We start from the raw sequence: 15,798 nt of genomic DNA on the forward strand, positions 1-15,798 counted from the left end.
AATACACTGCTCATGCAAAAGGGAAAATGTCTGAAGTGGCTCTTTTCCCAGAATTATTAATTTAAAACTTTTAGCACCCTAAAAAATATTTGCATTATAATATTTAAGGAGAGATCCCACACTCTGATAATAAATAGTACATTACCTGATGGTATTTCTTCAGTATGTTGTGCATTTCTGCTACATCTTCACTTGTTATAGTTTTGATGATATATCTTTTGTCATAAGATGTATGAAAGCGGGCACCACTCCGTGCTTGGGAATCATTGGCAAGGGGCGCACTTCTTGTCAATGAATTCTGTCAATTGATTGAAAACAAAAAAAAGCACCAAGTCAGACAAAAATATGCAACTTTTAATTAGAACAAGTATAAGCAATTTAAATTTATTTTTTAATCTCTTTCAATACACCTGCACCAAGCTGAATTCTGCAAAGCATGTAATCACAAACTGCATTATCTTGATAAATCACTTCAAAAATGAGAACAAAAGAATGTTTGGGGGATGGTATTTGCCCATCAGTGGTTCAAAAGTCACTCTCAATGCTGAATTAGAATGTATCACACTTTATTACGTAAACATTATCAGCTTTTGGAAAGAAAACACATGAATGAAAAATCCAAAAGGAACACTGCATTACACCACAATAACTCTAAATAGAGGATTCACCTGTAGTAACAGTATCACTTTGAAACTGAGCAGGATTTGCTCTTGAGCCAGTGCGATCTGGTATGTAAACAAGATCACAGCCAGATTTCCAATTTGTAATACCAGAGCTATTCCAATGGTTTCATATCTAGTGTTAAGCAAGTAATATTATTGTACAGTACCTCCTTTTGTAAAATAGGCTTACCCTGCTACAGACGCAAGAGAGGAAGATGAGTTAATAACTGTATAGTAGTTAGAAGAAAAACTTCTAGAGATTAGTGACCATTTTTAGAGCAATACTTGAGACTACCTGCACTTCAACAGTAGCAAGAGAAGCCTTCTGCTTTTTTCAGAAAAGAAGTATTCAGATTATATTCTTTTATATTTAAAACCAGTAAAAATAAATTGGACAAAGTATAACAACTTGGTTGTGCCTGGAAACATCTATCTTTACCAGTAAAAGTTTATGCCAATTGTTACATATGTGAATGACACTTTTTTTTTTTTTTAAATAATAACTAGTAACAGCAGCAGCACAACCATGAGAAAACAATAATGTTCTTACACCCCATGTGTACTTTCATAAAACCAGACCATACTCTGAAAAGATTAAACAAGTTAATTACAGACTGCTGGAACCCTTCTATGTTTATGAAATAAACTTGCAGCACCCATTTGGTATATCTCTACTGGTAGCAGAAAACCCCAGCTCCTACTATCGTTCCTCATTGTACCATACTGCACAAACAGCTGTTGCTAAATTGAAATATACTTCCCCCCCCCCTCCACACTCACATAGCATAACATTCTCCCTGCTAGAAGAAAAGCCATTTTCACAAAAGTTTTAACAAAGTTTTGTATGTAGATATTTCAGATTCCTAAATGGCAAAAGTCCATCTCCAGCAGCTACAGAACATGACACATTTGTGCAGTTTGATAAGGCACAGTGAACTAAGTCACAAAACAGATTTACACTAGAAGAACAATGATGCTTTCAGAAAGTAATTAGAAATAGGCTCAGTCCACTATCACCAGGTACTAAACCCACAAAATTTTATTTTTATGAGAGTTATGTTTTATTTGGAAGTTTTTACCATTGATAAATCCATTCACAAGCTTTATGGACTTCAGCAGGAGCTGGACATGCCAATTCAACCCCAGTGACAGAAGGTCAATAATTATTATAAAGTAATAAACCTCAACAAAGAGATAAGGGCAACTATACCCCCCAATTCAAGGCGGCACTTGAACACATACAATTATGTCTCTGTATTTTGGAGACCCACTGACTTCAACAGACCTTCAGCATAGTTGTATTTATCCCAAATGCAGGATGCTTTCTGAAATCAGTTTAATATGAAATAAGAACGTTTTCCCCCAAGGTTACTTTGTTCAACTGAAATACTCAGGAGTAGTAGGAATAACAGTAAATCACCTAAAAGCACACAGGCTCTATGAAGTTTTATTAGAATGACATATAGGAGAAATAAACATTTGCACACTTCTCCCTGTATATTTCTAGGCTTGTGCACTGAACTTGAATCATTACAAATTACTAGGATAAAAAGCAGTGTCTTTCTCCATTATCCTCTCTATTCACTAAAGAAAGGATGAATATAGGTGTTTCCCTGATGTTTATAAATAAACAGTTTTTCTAGACTGATCATAAAAGAGCTTTAGTGACAGCCACTGCAGACCTTCTCTGCACTAGCTTTTAGACAGGCAATCTTAACAGATGTGAGTCCTGATACACCGTCACCTCACATGGTATTGAAGATACTAGAGAAGGGAATTTAAGTACTCCTGCAGTTTTCTTCACCTGTTTTCAGGTGTTTCCTGTTCAAATTCATTTCCCACCACTCCACCGAAATATTTTAATGTACTAATGAAGTCTATTCAAGAGAACAGGTATCATTAACAGATCAAATTTTCTTAATGCTACACCTGACATCAGTACTCCATTAATTCTCAAACTGAATCATAGAGTTAGTCACAGAAATCATCCTCTGTAGAAACCCTCTCTGTTTAAGAGTCAGGGTTTGGCTTTGTTTCTAGGGCATGTATTTAATAGTTTAAGATGAACAGCTGAAAACAGAAGTTTTAAAACATTGTGCAGATTCAGTTACCTTTATCACAAACTAGAAAATATGATGTAACATAATTATTTTTGATTTTGAAAAAAGCTGAAGCACGAGTAATCTTCCATGTATGTAGTGAATTAAGCTACTGCTAAGGTATTAGGCTGTAATTCAGCAATAATAAAGGCTACTGGGTAATTTTTGGTTATTGTTCCCAGCAAAAAAAAAAAAAAGGTGGATTAATCTGAGGTTAACTATTGCAATAAAGCAGTAACCACAGTTTTGTGAATATAGTTTTCTCTGAGAACACTAGTCTTCAGACCTTAAACCCTGTGGTATAAACATTGAAAACCATTAACCTGGGGGGGAGGCTTAAGTCGCTTTGCTATAAAAGGCTACAAAAAAGTGTACTTGCTATTTTGCCACTGAACTTCTGAAGGAAGGAAAGTGGGAAGAAGGACTCCAACTAGTACTATTCTCCAAAATTTCAAATACTCTGAAGGTGTATTTTAACATTCTTCACTAAAGATTCATCAGATCTGAGTGAAATTCAGACCTGGGAGTACTCAGTATGAATGAAAAACCTTGCTAGCACAATGCCTCAACTGAGATACAACACATGGGAGATACTTCTTCTCTGGACTTTCCAGTTGCTGAAGCTCAGTTACTAATTCTGTGGCCAGAAAAGGACGAAACCAACCACTTCTGACCTCAAACCTTTCAAATGCTATTCCTATAACCATTTGATCTTTTAAATTAAATCTGTCTTCTTTTGCCTTCATAAGCACTATTTGCACAGGAGAGCTCTTCTGAGCGTGAGGCCTTAAAGTTCTTCCTACCTTCCTCCTGTCATCCCACTATTAACCAGGAATGTCTAGTATATAGCTATATTTATGTAGGAACCCATCAAAACAAATTTATTCAGATTTTCTTTTATGTGGGGGGAAACGGTGACAAAGGATGAGGAAAAGGCTGAGATCATTAGTGCCTTCTTTGCCTCAGTCTTTAATAGTAAGAACCAGTTGCTCTCTGGGCACCCAGCCCCCTGGGCTGGAAGACAGGGACGGGGAGCAGAATGAAGCCCCCGTCATCCAAGGGGAAAGGGCCAGGGACCTGCTGCACCAGCCAGACACCCCCGGTCCGTGGGGCCGGACGGGATCCCCCCGAGGGCGCCGGCAGAAGCACGTAGGAGCAGCCCTGACTGACCAGGCAGGTCCTGCTGACCGGAGCTCAGCCAGGGACACCCAGCTGCAGAAGGGCAGGAAGGAGGATCTGGGGAGCTACAGGCCTGGCAGCCTGATCTCGGTACCGGGGAAGGCTGTGGAGCCGGTCATCCTGAGCTCCGTCACACGGCACGGGCAGGACAACCAGGGGATCAGGCCCAGCCAGCGCGGGGTTACGACAGGCAGGTCCTGCCCGACTAACATGGTCTCCTTCTGTGACAAGGTGACCCGCTCAGTGGGTGAAGAAAAGGCCGTGGATGTTTGTTGTCTGCTTGGACCTCAGTAAAGCCTTTGACACTGTTTCCCACAGCGTTCTCCTGGAGACGCTGGCTGCTCGGGGCTTGGATATGCGAGCTCTGCGCTGGGTGAAACCTGGCTGGCTGGCCGGGCCCAAGGAGCGGTGGTGAACGGAGTCAAACGCCGTTGGTGGCCGGTCACAAGTGGTGTCCCCCAGGGCTCAGTACTGGGGCCAGTCCTGATTAATCTCCTCATCCATGATCTGGGCGAGGGGATCGAGTGCCCCCTCAGCCAGTTTGCAGAGGGCACCAAGCGGGGGGAGCGTTGACCTGCTGGGGGGCAGGAGGCTCTGCAGGGGGGTCTGGGCAGGCCGGGCCCATGGCTGAGGCCAGTTGTAGGAGGTTCAACAGGGAGAAGTGCCGGGTCCTGCACTGGGGACACAACAGCCCCACGCAGCGCTACGGGCTGGGGAAGGGTGGCTGGGAAGCTGCTGGGCAGTGGAGGACCCGGTGGTGTTGGTCAACAGCCGGCTGAACGTGGGCCAGCAGTGTGCCCAGGTGGCCAAGAAGGCCAACAGCATCCTGGCTTGTGTCAGGAATAGTGTGGCCAGCAGGGCCAGGGAAGGGATTGTCCCCCTGTGCTCTGCACTGGTGAGGTCGCACCTCAAATACCGTGTTCAGTTTTGGGCCCCTCACTACAAGGCAGACATTGAGGTGCTGAAGTGTGTCCAGAGAAGGGGAACAGAGCTGGTGAAGAGTCTTTCGCACAGGTCCTATGAGGAGCGGCTGAGGGAATGGGGGTTTTTTAGCCTGGAGAAAAGGAGGCTCAGGGGAGACCTTGATCGCTCTCTACAACTGCCTGACAGGAGGCTGTAGGCAGGCGGCGGTAGGTCTCTTCTCCCAAGTAACAAGTGACAGGACAAGATGAAACTGCCTCAAGTTGCGCCAGGTGAGGTTTAGATTGGATATTAGGAAAAATTTCTTCACCAAAAGGGTTGTCAAGTGTTTAACAGGCTGCCCAGGGAAGTGGTGGTGTCACCCCCCCCCCCCCCCCCCCCCGGAGGTACTTAAAAGACATGTAGATGTGGTGCTTAGGGACATTTTAGTGGTGAATGTGGCAGTGCTAGGTTAATCATTAATGATCTTGAAGGTCCTTTCCAACCTAAACGATTCTATGATACTTGATACATGCAAAAATACAGACAGCATAAGCAGTAATAAATTCTGACTTAAAAAGAATTAATGGCTGTTAGACTAAGAGAATGAAACAACTAGTACTCTTTATCATGCTTCTTTCATTACAATTCAGGCTAAATAAAAAAGTGGGAACTAGTCAGATTCAAATACAAATGAATAAATTCAGTCATATTTTAAATCAACTGGAGGAAACCTTGTGAAGTCATGGATTTTTTTACTGATTCTTGTTTTTTCCAGCAATAGCTTTTTTAAAATGGAAATGAATTCTGCCCGATTGCTAACTACAATGACAATTTGCAAATACAACTACTGTACTGAAAATGTTGCTAACAAGAGAATACAATGTATCTGTAGATAATTTAGCACACACTTTACTGTTTCCTAATGTTTTACTGGGTTAGAAATGCTGATGCATCTATTTTTTAGTAGACAGCTATTTTATTATTAGTTAGCTATATCAGCCTTAATTAAGAATGCATACAGCTATCATTTTACCAGATGCACATTAATTTGGTAGAACAAACCAACCCATTTTATGCTAAGCAGCACCTTTCCATACATGCACACAGGTAACCCAAATGCCCTCTCTACAATACCCTGACTAGTAATAAATTAATACTTCGTATCAGATGTTTAAACATTAAACATGTTTAAGATAAAAACAACCTCTAATTATACCACCTCTTTAACACACTTTTTTTTTTTACTCTGTCAATGTAATGTTCTCTTCAGATACAGAATGTAGTTTCTTTTGAACTTTGAAAGAAGGTGGAAGACTGAGAACATTGTTAATATTACCATTTACTGTGTTTTCTTTTGATACCTGCAAAAGTTTATTAAATAAGTGCAGTTTAAAAAGCTGAAAAATATTGTGCTGATTACTAGCAATTGCATTACCACTTTCTTGTGCTGATAAATGCATGGCTGCGTTTTGCCTGTGGACAGTTTTATTTGTCACAGTTAACTCCCACTTCCGTGAACAGAGAAAAGGTCAAATTTCTTCCAAAGTAAAGCTTCCAGGTACCATGCAAAATACCTTACCTCTCAACTATACTAGTTATATTTGTTTATAGCTAGAAATCAGTCCTCCATAAAATACATACACTGTTGCCTGACCATGATGATAATGAACCGTTAAGTAAAGAGATGACAAGAATTGGCCTGCACTGCTAAGTCATCATTAGCAAGTAAGTTCAAGGCACAGCCTCACTGAAAGGATCAAACTAGAAGAATTTAGGGGCTTCAAAGAGAAAACAATATAGCTATTTAAAGCCAACTAAGATCCTTCCCTTTTGATGCAGGTAAAGTTAACTTACCTGTTTGACCCAGGCTGCCAAATAAAAATCAAAGCGTTTTGTGCCACATTCAATGTCAAATGCTAACAAATCAAGAGTACATATATTAGAAGTGAAGCAATTCCTTGTTGGAAAATGCCTTTCTTGTAAGTTAAGAAATGGCCATGAAGGACCTGCACTTAGTCACTTGAAGCACAGCCACTAGTAAACCTATAATTGGTAAGAAATCTCAGCCAAAAATATCGGTAACATCCATGTGATGTCCAATATGCACTTTATACCACAGAGACTGTGGAAAGTTCATGGGGTTCTCTCTTAAAATTAGACTTTACACATATCTAGATAAGTAAGAGTTTATCTTATTCTGGGGTTATCCAAACCAAGTTTAAGTCAATCATCTTAATGCAGACAGTAATAAGAAAGTTACATAGTACTCCTCAGACCGACTGAAAACACACACTTACTTGAATTGTATGGCTCTGTAGTTCAGGCTGCTATCAGGTACACTGTATAGACTTGTCTTACTGTCAAATGCAGTTTTGTGAGACAGTACATGGTTAAATACTCCTGTGATCCAGCTGACTTTTGCCACAACACAGATAAATTTCAGTGATGATTTCCACAAAAAGCGAATAAAAGGAATTGTATGATAGACATCTGTGCACAAATGCCTTGGAAGAAAAGCTGATTGAACCTGCCTAAAGAGAGCAGTGTGGGGCTTTTTCCTCTGCTTCCTTGTTCAGCACTAAACTCAGCTACGGGAGACCCATTGCTGACCAGAGCAACAAGATCTTCTTCGGTAGGGCGTCCATAGTGGACTGGAAAGGAATTAAAGAGTGAAAATCAAGCACCTTCCTTTTCCCAAAAGCTGTGTTGAGGAAAGGGGAACAGAGAGACAGATCATGGCAAATACCAGATTGAATTCCCTCTGCCTCTGCTTCTTAATTAGGGGAAGACTAAGTGGAATATGAACAGATGGGAAATGAGCCACTACTCACTTAGCACAGATCTATGAGTCATAAAGCCAAAACAGGGAGGATGTCCTTCAGATATAGACAAAAAATGCATAACTTAACCCTCCAAAAGATACAGGTTTGATAATCTAACAGCCCTTTTACCATCACTTACTGCTACTACAAAGCACTACCATAGTGTGTCAGGAACAAGTGGAGCATGTATCTAGCTGTACAACTTTGAAGCATTAGTCATAATAAGTTAATAAAAATCACCTGCTTGTATTATAGCATTAGGGAGCACAAAACTCAAAGAAAAGAGGGTCACTGCCCTGTCCCCTTCAGATTTTCCCAGCCTTCTCCAGCTCTGCCACGGTGTGCCTCGGTCCTCTGGCACAATTAAAACATGTCAGCCACACATACCCTGTTCCACTTAACAGCTTCACTTAGCAACTCACTTCAAGTCTCCTGCTCCAAGTGTGTGTGTTCTGCCAATTCCCCATTCACTTCTCATTTGTGAAGTTTTAATCTTGTGCCTGCTGGTTTTTTGGTCTCAGGAGAAAGAAAAGGTTTTGTACTTTTAAAGTGTGAATACTTTTATGAGGTCATTTAAAGACTATGCTAAATTACTTGTGTAATTACTTATACAACTGAAGACACATTTAACATGCCAAGCTCAGAGACACCTCTACTAGATAAATTTCTTTTTCACATACCTCCCCCTCTCTCCCAAACAGTTTCCCTCTGAGAAATCACTGGCTAGAAGTCTCACTGCCCTGACATGAATCAATATTAAAAACATCACCTATATGGTACTGAGTTGCAGGCAACCAGAAATACTCATCTGGTCTTCAGTGCTGCAGGGCTACAGATCACAAAGAATTTGTCCCATACCACAGAATTAATTTCTGATAAAATAATAAAAATACAGCTTTAAATATAAATGGGTAAGAGCTACACCACTTACTAGTACTTCCTTTCCCAAAAAGTTCTTGATACAAAAGTTAATCAGCACACCCAAATTACGTATCATCATTTCACACAGGAACAGCATATTCTTTAGCAAACTAACTGAAAGGTTATTTGGTTTTACTGTAGACCCACTCTCTTCCTTCAGTAACTCCTTCCCAAACTTAACAATCTGTGCAGACTTTTATTTCCTACAGTAAATCTATATTAGGTAAGAATTTTTTTTCCACAAGTGCTTTTTGAAATCCACAATTCTTTGAAGTTCACAGGAGCTTTTCTGCAGCCTTCAACAGAATTTCATAAACTAGAATCCAACAAGACTGCTACCCATCAGAAACCACTTCATTTCACCCAGCCATTCACCAACTGAACTGCAATCTCTGCTTTTGGTCAAGGTACAACTTCCAAAAAGGCATTCTTGTTTTTTAAAACTTCAAAAGACCAAGATTCACCACTGTATTTTGAATTTTAATTATCTCTTTTTCCAGTCATTTCTATTTATTCTTTCCTTAAGTACCTAGTGTTGTTTTCCTGCAAGGATACTCACATACTACTTCTCAATTCTAATTTTTTCAAGTGCAGCAGGTCAGACTCTGTCACTCCCACCACAAGGCATTCTCTATGTCCTTACATACCTTTGACACTGGTTTTCTATATCTTTTTCTATATCCAACTTTTCAACATCCTTTAAGATGACTAGCACCAAAACTATATATAGTATTAGCTTCAGGTATAAAATAAACAGATGTTAAAAAAAGTTAGAGCTCTTTCTGGTCTTATTTTATACCTTCCAGTTTATCCACCCAAGGATGCAGTTACTCTTAGACAGGAGCTAACAGCAGCGCTAAATTCTTGTCCTCTTTCACTTCTTGTTCCTTCTCAGAGCTACTGCCTCCCTGAATGCAGCCTTCACTCTCTGTAATTCTGCACTCCTTTTTATCCATATAATTATTCATCTGACTGTATTAAAAGACATCTCATTTGGACAGGCTCAGAATACCAGGTGATCAAAGTGGGTTTTGTACAAAATCCTTATCTTTATCCCACTTTGCCATTTGGACAGATTTTGCATCTTCTCTAAGTTTTCATTATGTGAAATGTCAACTGCTCATTGACAATTACATTTTTGATTTTTGTCATTTAATCATCTATTATTTACAAAAAATGTATTTTTTATTACAAAGCCCCATGTTAATTGGCATTTTAAAAATCAAAGTCACAAAATATCAAGCCAAATATTTTGTAAGAGGCATCCTCAAGAGTCCTTAGAAGCCAGCTAAAATACCCCCTAATGCTTTATATCCTCTGGAAGTCTATTTTTACTTTGCATGTTGGTCAATATAAATAGCAGCCTACTGTAATTAAGTAACAGTAACGATATTATTGATAGTGCTAGTTATACCAACACCAGATCTCAAAAAAAGTAAACTGATTTCCAGAGAGATTTTGGTTGCTTCTAAGAGCAACAAGTTAAGCTGTTTGGAGCTATTTTTTCCAAATGAAACCATTTTTCTGAGGAACACACATGGAGCAGAGCCACTAAAGTACAGGAAAAGCGTGTCCCCCTGCCCACTCCCTCTGTAACGGCAAGCTATATTTGTAACTGGCAAAGTATTGCCCTCCTCTTCAAAGATGAGCTGTTGGCAAAGCTCTTCCTCCTCTGCCCACTTTGCTTAAGATGTTCACAGCACAGATATTTATCTCCACAGTGGGAGGCCAAGGATTAGCCACAGCCTCCAAGAGGGTGGAGAGATTTAAAGGTCAATTTAATTAGCTCATTCTAGTATCTTACACATCTAATGTAAATGTCATAGTTAGAAAACTGCTACCTTAGCAGACAAGATTATATTTTAGAAACTTTGAGGACATGAACTGTGTGTTGGATGTAATACAAATACTTAAAGTAACTAACCTAAAAAGGGAGCCTAATAAAAATTGTCATTGAGTCGGAACTTTTCCTAAAAGAAGGAGAAAAAGGTCAATAGAAGAATCCTAGTGATAAAGCATGGAGAGCTTTAAAGGAACAGTAATATTTCAAACTGACTGGCTTAACAGCGTCTCATTGATTTAAATCTTCCCCATTTCTCGATGTCTGGACAGAGGCAAACAATGGTTTCTGGTACTGTGATCTCATCTGAAAGTCGTGGAATGCTAAAATGAGCTTTTTACAAGCCCTGTGTACCCTAAAGACAAATCAGATCACATCCCAGGCTATTTAAGAGTGCCTCTGGGCAAGCTTTGCATGAACGAATAGGCAAAACCAAGTGCACAGATGATGCTCTGTGATGACTGAAATCATAGGTCAGTGGAAAAGCCTGGCAGCAGTTCGTCACTGTTAGAGAATTACATACACATGGTCTGGCTGTTCTTCTGTGACAGCAGTCAAAGCAGCGCTGCCTGGCCTGTGCATGGCTTCTCATGAAGACAAGCTTGCAGCTCCTCACAATGTTTTTTTATTTTTTTCAAAACCTCAGGAATCATGGACATGGATGAATTAGACCTGGATTACTGATTAAGAAGTATTACAAAGACAGTGTCATACAACTGGACGTAGATGTTCCAAATATTTTTTGCTATGATTTGAAATGAGCAGCTCACTTCTGGGATGGTGTTCAGGATAGTGTTTTGCTAATGATTTCTAGATGCAAGAAACACTAAAACACTAGAGTTTTGCCGAACAACAGAAGCACCAAACCCAGAGATGTCTGTTTTTGCTGTACAGGGATAGGTAGGGACGACTTTTGGGTTTACTTTTTATGACGGCACCATGCATTCTACTACTGCCATTGAGAAGCTTCATGTCTAGAAACACTGATGAGCAAACATGATCACAAAACACAGACCTCCAACACTGACGTATGTTTAAGAAGTCCGGCACGTAGCAAAGCATACCTGACTAGTAACATATGCTACAGGCACATTCATGGGTATGACCTCCCCTCGTCTTTGGCAGCTGTATGGACAATACTGCATGATGATTTCTTGTCAGCGCAAAAGCAGGGCTCTCAAGAGACCTATAGTGAGTGTCATGGGACCTCCAAAAGACAAAAATAGGATGCCACTGCTCCTGTGGTATACCTGTCAGAAATATTGTCCTTTCTATGATCTTGTTAAGATGTGGATGTACACACTCTGAACACCTATGAACATTTATAAGCAAATTGTATTCAAGGAGTGATTACTGTGATTAAAGACATAAAAAACATTGACAGAGAAAGGTGAAACATCAACTTTTTCTTTTTTTTTGTACTGAGCTATCCTTCCAGGAGAAAGGTTATGAGTTCCTTGACTTGGTTGAATGAGAGTTTAATGAATAAAACACTTGACTCTTTCCTAAATCAAGTTATCCTATTGAGATTGTAAGTGGGGATTTGAAGCTGTCAGCTTAGGGCACGCACTTGCTTTGGAAAGAGTTAGGGCTCTTTTTCTGGGACCCTCTACCCTTCGGCTCTGCAAAGCTTGGCTTAATGCCTCACTTTCAACAGCTATCTCTGTAAGCGCTCAGGGAGCACCTAACAGCTCATTGTTTTGATGTTACAAGCACATGCCAAATTACTTTTTTCTAGTTTGAATAACCCAATTGTGAAGGATACTCAGCTTAGGCAAGAAACTGCTGAAAGCAAGGCAAAATAAATGTTTTCTCTAGGGAAAACTAAGAGAAACCAACAGGTTAAAAATTCTGTTGCTCTACATACTAAGGGTAAGTCCGACAGCCACCAAATTCTTATTTGGCCTCACACTTAGGCACCAAATGCTAGAACATAATATTCAGCTTGCAAACTTTGTTTTTTACAGGCTGGAAAGACTAACAAAAACTGTGGTGTTTTTAGTACAGCTGGCTTAACACCTTAGTACCAGGTAACTGCTGACTACAATATGTAAGCAGTTCTGAACCTCTTGGTGCCAACATCCATTTGAGATCTACAAACTGCATACTCTGCTACAGGAACCTGACAGACTAGCTCAAGAATTTCTCATGTGCTGACAGACTTACCATGCTAAAATTACCAGCACAAGAATTTTCTTTTCAAGATAGTTCTTGCTTCTAGGATTTTTTTTTTGTTTTTACACATTTTATTAAATGTTCAATGAAAAGATCATGTCTTAGGAAGAAGATTGAGCTCCTAATATAGTTGTTGCTGATATATTTACTGTTGACCTTGTTGTCTGTAGTTTGATGCTAGAAATGGCTCATTCGTTCCCAAACCAAGGGCCAATAAATGGAGGCATGAATTTCAGAGCAGAAGCACCAGCAGAGAGCTTTGATTCAAATTTGGTTGTCTTTAGAAACCTGTAATTCGGACTGTAAAATAATTTTTAAGCTCTTCATATGATGTCTTAGGACTAAGTCACGTAAAATGAGAAAATATTATTCACAGGTTGACAAGAATGCTGGTGATCTGTTAGATACTTGAAAAGAAAATGACATTAAAGGCTGACTTCTAAAAATGAACCTAGAATTGATGCCATGTTACAGTCTGGACTACAAATCCTTCTGTCTAGAAAGTTGTGAAGAGATATAGAAACATAAGGAGACACCCATATGAGGAGAAGTAAAAGATACTGAGTTCATATGATTTGTTACCAGGGAAATTGCTTACAAACAGAAATTTTCAACTTCCATTTTAGATTTCAATCTTTTCTATGGAAAAATGCACATAGAGAAATAATAAGCATCTCTAAATTAAAAAGCGCTTATAGATCATCTGCTAAAAGTTCTTTATGAATACCTTATCCTGTACAGAAATCTCTACAAACTGCTCCTGCAGACAGGCAAAATCAGATCTGAGCATGTCTCCTATTACACCAAGTATTAAAACTTAAAGGGAAATCAGTTGTGCTCTCCCCCGTCCCCAGTAGAAGGTTCATTAGGTACACTGGGACACTGTGCCCTCCGGTATGAGCAATTGTATTTTATTGGGCAAGAACCCAGTCTCCCTCTTTTGCCTAGCAGAATCCAGACATAGGATTCAGCAATAATTTTAAGCAAGAACAGATGTGTTGGAGCATAGTAAAGTTTCCCTTTCCAGAGTAACAGCAGCAAAAGCATTTTTAACAGTAGTAGATGCTATTTTTCTAGAGTTTGTTGGGGGGGTGTTAAGCTAGCTGCTTGTCAATCTCATAATTTTGCAGTTTGCAGAAGCTAGTCCTGTAATTCTTCTGACAGAATTGTCCTCTTAATTTTTTTTTCAGATAAGAAATTATGTCAACTGAGTGAAAAGAAACTCCAAAGTTACAACGGCTACCCCCATGTATTCTGGAAAAAAGAGGCTTTTCTGCAGAACAATCTTTGCAAAACCAATGTCTGCAGCTGAGGGGGAACGCAGAAATGAAAAATTAATTTAGCACTGTAGTGAGGGATTTACTTTACAACATCTGTTTTCTAATCCATTTTTTTATTTTCTGCTAGGAATAGCTAATGCTCTCAAGTATCTTCCTGTTAATATTAAAAAGATCTTAAGAGTTAAGGGTTCCTTTTCAGTGAAAGAAGATGACACTAACAAAAATACAAGATCAAGATAATTTACCCTATCAAGGCAAAATCTGTCTTTATTTAATGCTCTGGCTTGTAGAATTAGTTTGACACTTCTAAGAATTACCTTCAATCTGAGATCCATATGTACTTATAACTTCCAACAGCACAAAGCAAAAGAATAATCTCCTTCCCTTTGATAATCTGTAGTCTATGTAAATGGTTAAAATGGTTTTGAAGTATTTCCATTATTCAAATGCAATTTTGATTCATACTGACTAATCATCAGTTGTGTTTTCCTTTAAGAAAAAACAGACCATTTTTTAATTTGATACAATAAATATCCTAGTAATATGTGATCACCAACAAGGAAGATCAGGGTCTAATAGAAAATTTTTTGACATAAGAACAAATTTTCTTAACCTAGACCAAAGACTTAATTTATCATAAATTCCTATAGGCAACCTTTGAATAAAACTCAAGGTTTAACTAATTTTATACTATATTTTCCACGTTGCTGTCCATAATAAAGAACGAATCACTAAAAAACTCCACTCAGTATTAGCAACCACACACGTATCTCCATGGAACTTTAAACTTAGGTTCAACACTAATCAAAACGTCTCTTGGAGATGCCCTGCTAGCTATAAAAGACAGATATGTAGGACAGATTACCAAAGATGCTTCTGAAAAAGACGTTGGTTTTCATCATGTGAAGGGAGAGAGTCCATATAAGAATTGTAATTGCCATCCCTAAAAGTGTCTTCCTATAAGGCATGAACCATATACAGTTTAAGGAATTCCCCTGATTGTGAAGTCAGACTACTTGTAGAAAAAAACCCTGTACTTCGAGATTTAAATCTGTCTTCATGGGTAAGAGATCTCTGTAAGAGAAGATCCCTATATAAATCATTCCACCTCTGAACTAAGCCTATGTGTTAAGCAGTCCACATAATTACTGTACAAAGTGAGTAACACAATGTCAAGAATTAAAATGAGATAGCCCAGCAATTAGGAGCCTGCACTACCAAATTCTTTTCATGAGGCAAGGTTTTTTTATTCTTTCCTCATGAGTAAGCACTACCTGCCCTCTGGAACAACTCATCAAGGATATCTGCAGAACATTCTGAAAACAAAAACATTTTAAAATTATGTTCTTCCTGATTTAAACTGATGTATCTGACTAATGAACAAAGTAATTTGGTTTATCTATCTAAACCAATCCTATCTTGCTCAATAATGGGAATAACATTGTCCACAATTGATTAGAACTCCCTTCCTGAAAATCATTATACAAGAAAAACTATCCAGAGAAAGTTATTTGCTATCTCTTCTGTAAGCTTTCCATCAGTTCAATACTGCACAAGCTTTTTCCAATTCATGTTTGGCTCTGAGTATAAGACAATCATTTTAACCAACATCCATTGGAATAATTTCCTTGAAGACAAAGATTATCCAAAAAAGTACATACATTGAGTCTCCCTTTGTCAAAACAGATTCCCTTTTTAAATCACAGGGAATGTAGCATTAAAATGAAAGCAACTTCTACTTTTAATAGGCATAATCCCCATCTTACACATGGGGTGACTTAAATTTTTGCTTATGTGTATTTCTGTAAAAATAATTTACTTTTGAAAGTGCATTTAAAATACATTACTACTTTGAGCATTAAAAAAAATAATTATCAGAACAGTCCAGCAGAATAAGAATTCAGAGGGATAAACTGC

The 15,798-nt window shown here is 38.8% G+C and overlaps 1 protein-coding gene across 2 annotated transcripts in view; it reads right to left on the reverse strand.

Annotated features, from left to right (window-relative positions):
• PIP4K2A (phosphatidylinositol-5-phosphate 4-kinase type 2 alpha) overlaps positions 1-15,798 on the reverse strand; it is a 115,209-nt gene that overhangs the window by 34,141 nt on the left and 65,270 nt on the right. For both annotated transcript variants that reach the window (XM_040589832.1, XM_040589833.1), the window contains one exon: positions 146-298. In XM_040589832.1, coding sequence (XP_040445766.1) covers positions 146-298 — 153 coding nt within the window. The remainder of the gene's footprint in view (positions 1-145; positions 299-15,798) is intronic.

Source organism: Falco naumanni, chromosome 4 (genome assembly GCF_017639655.2).
Source record: "Falco naumanni isolate bFalNau1 chromosome 4, bFalNau1.pat, whole genome shotgun sequence".
Classification (NCBI taxonomy): Eukaryota; Metazoa; Chordata; class Aves; order Falconiformes; family Falconidae; genus Falco; species Falco naumanni.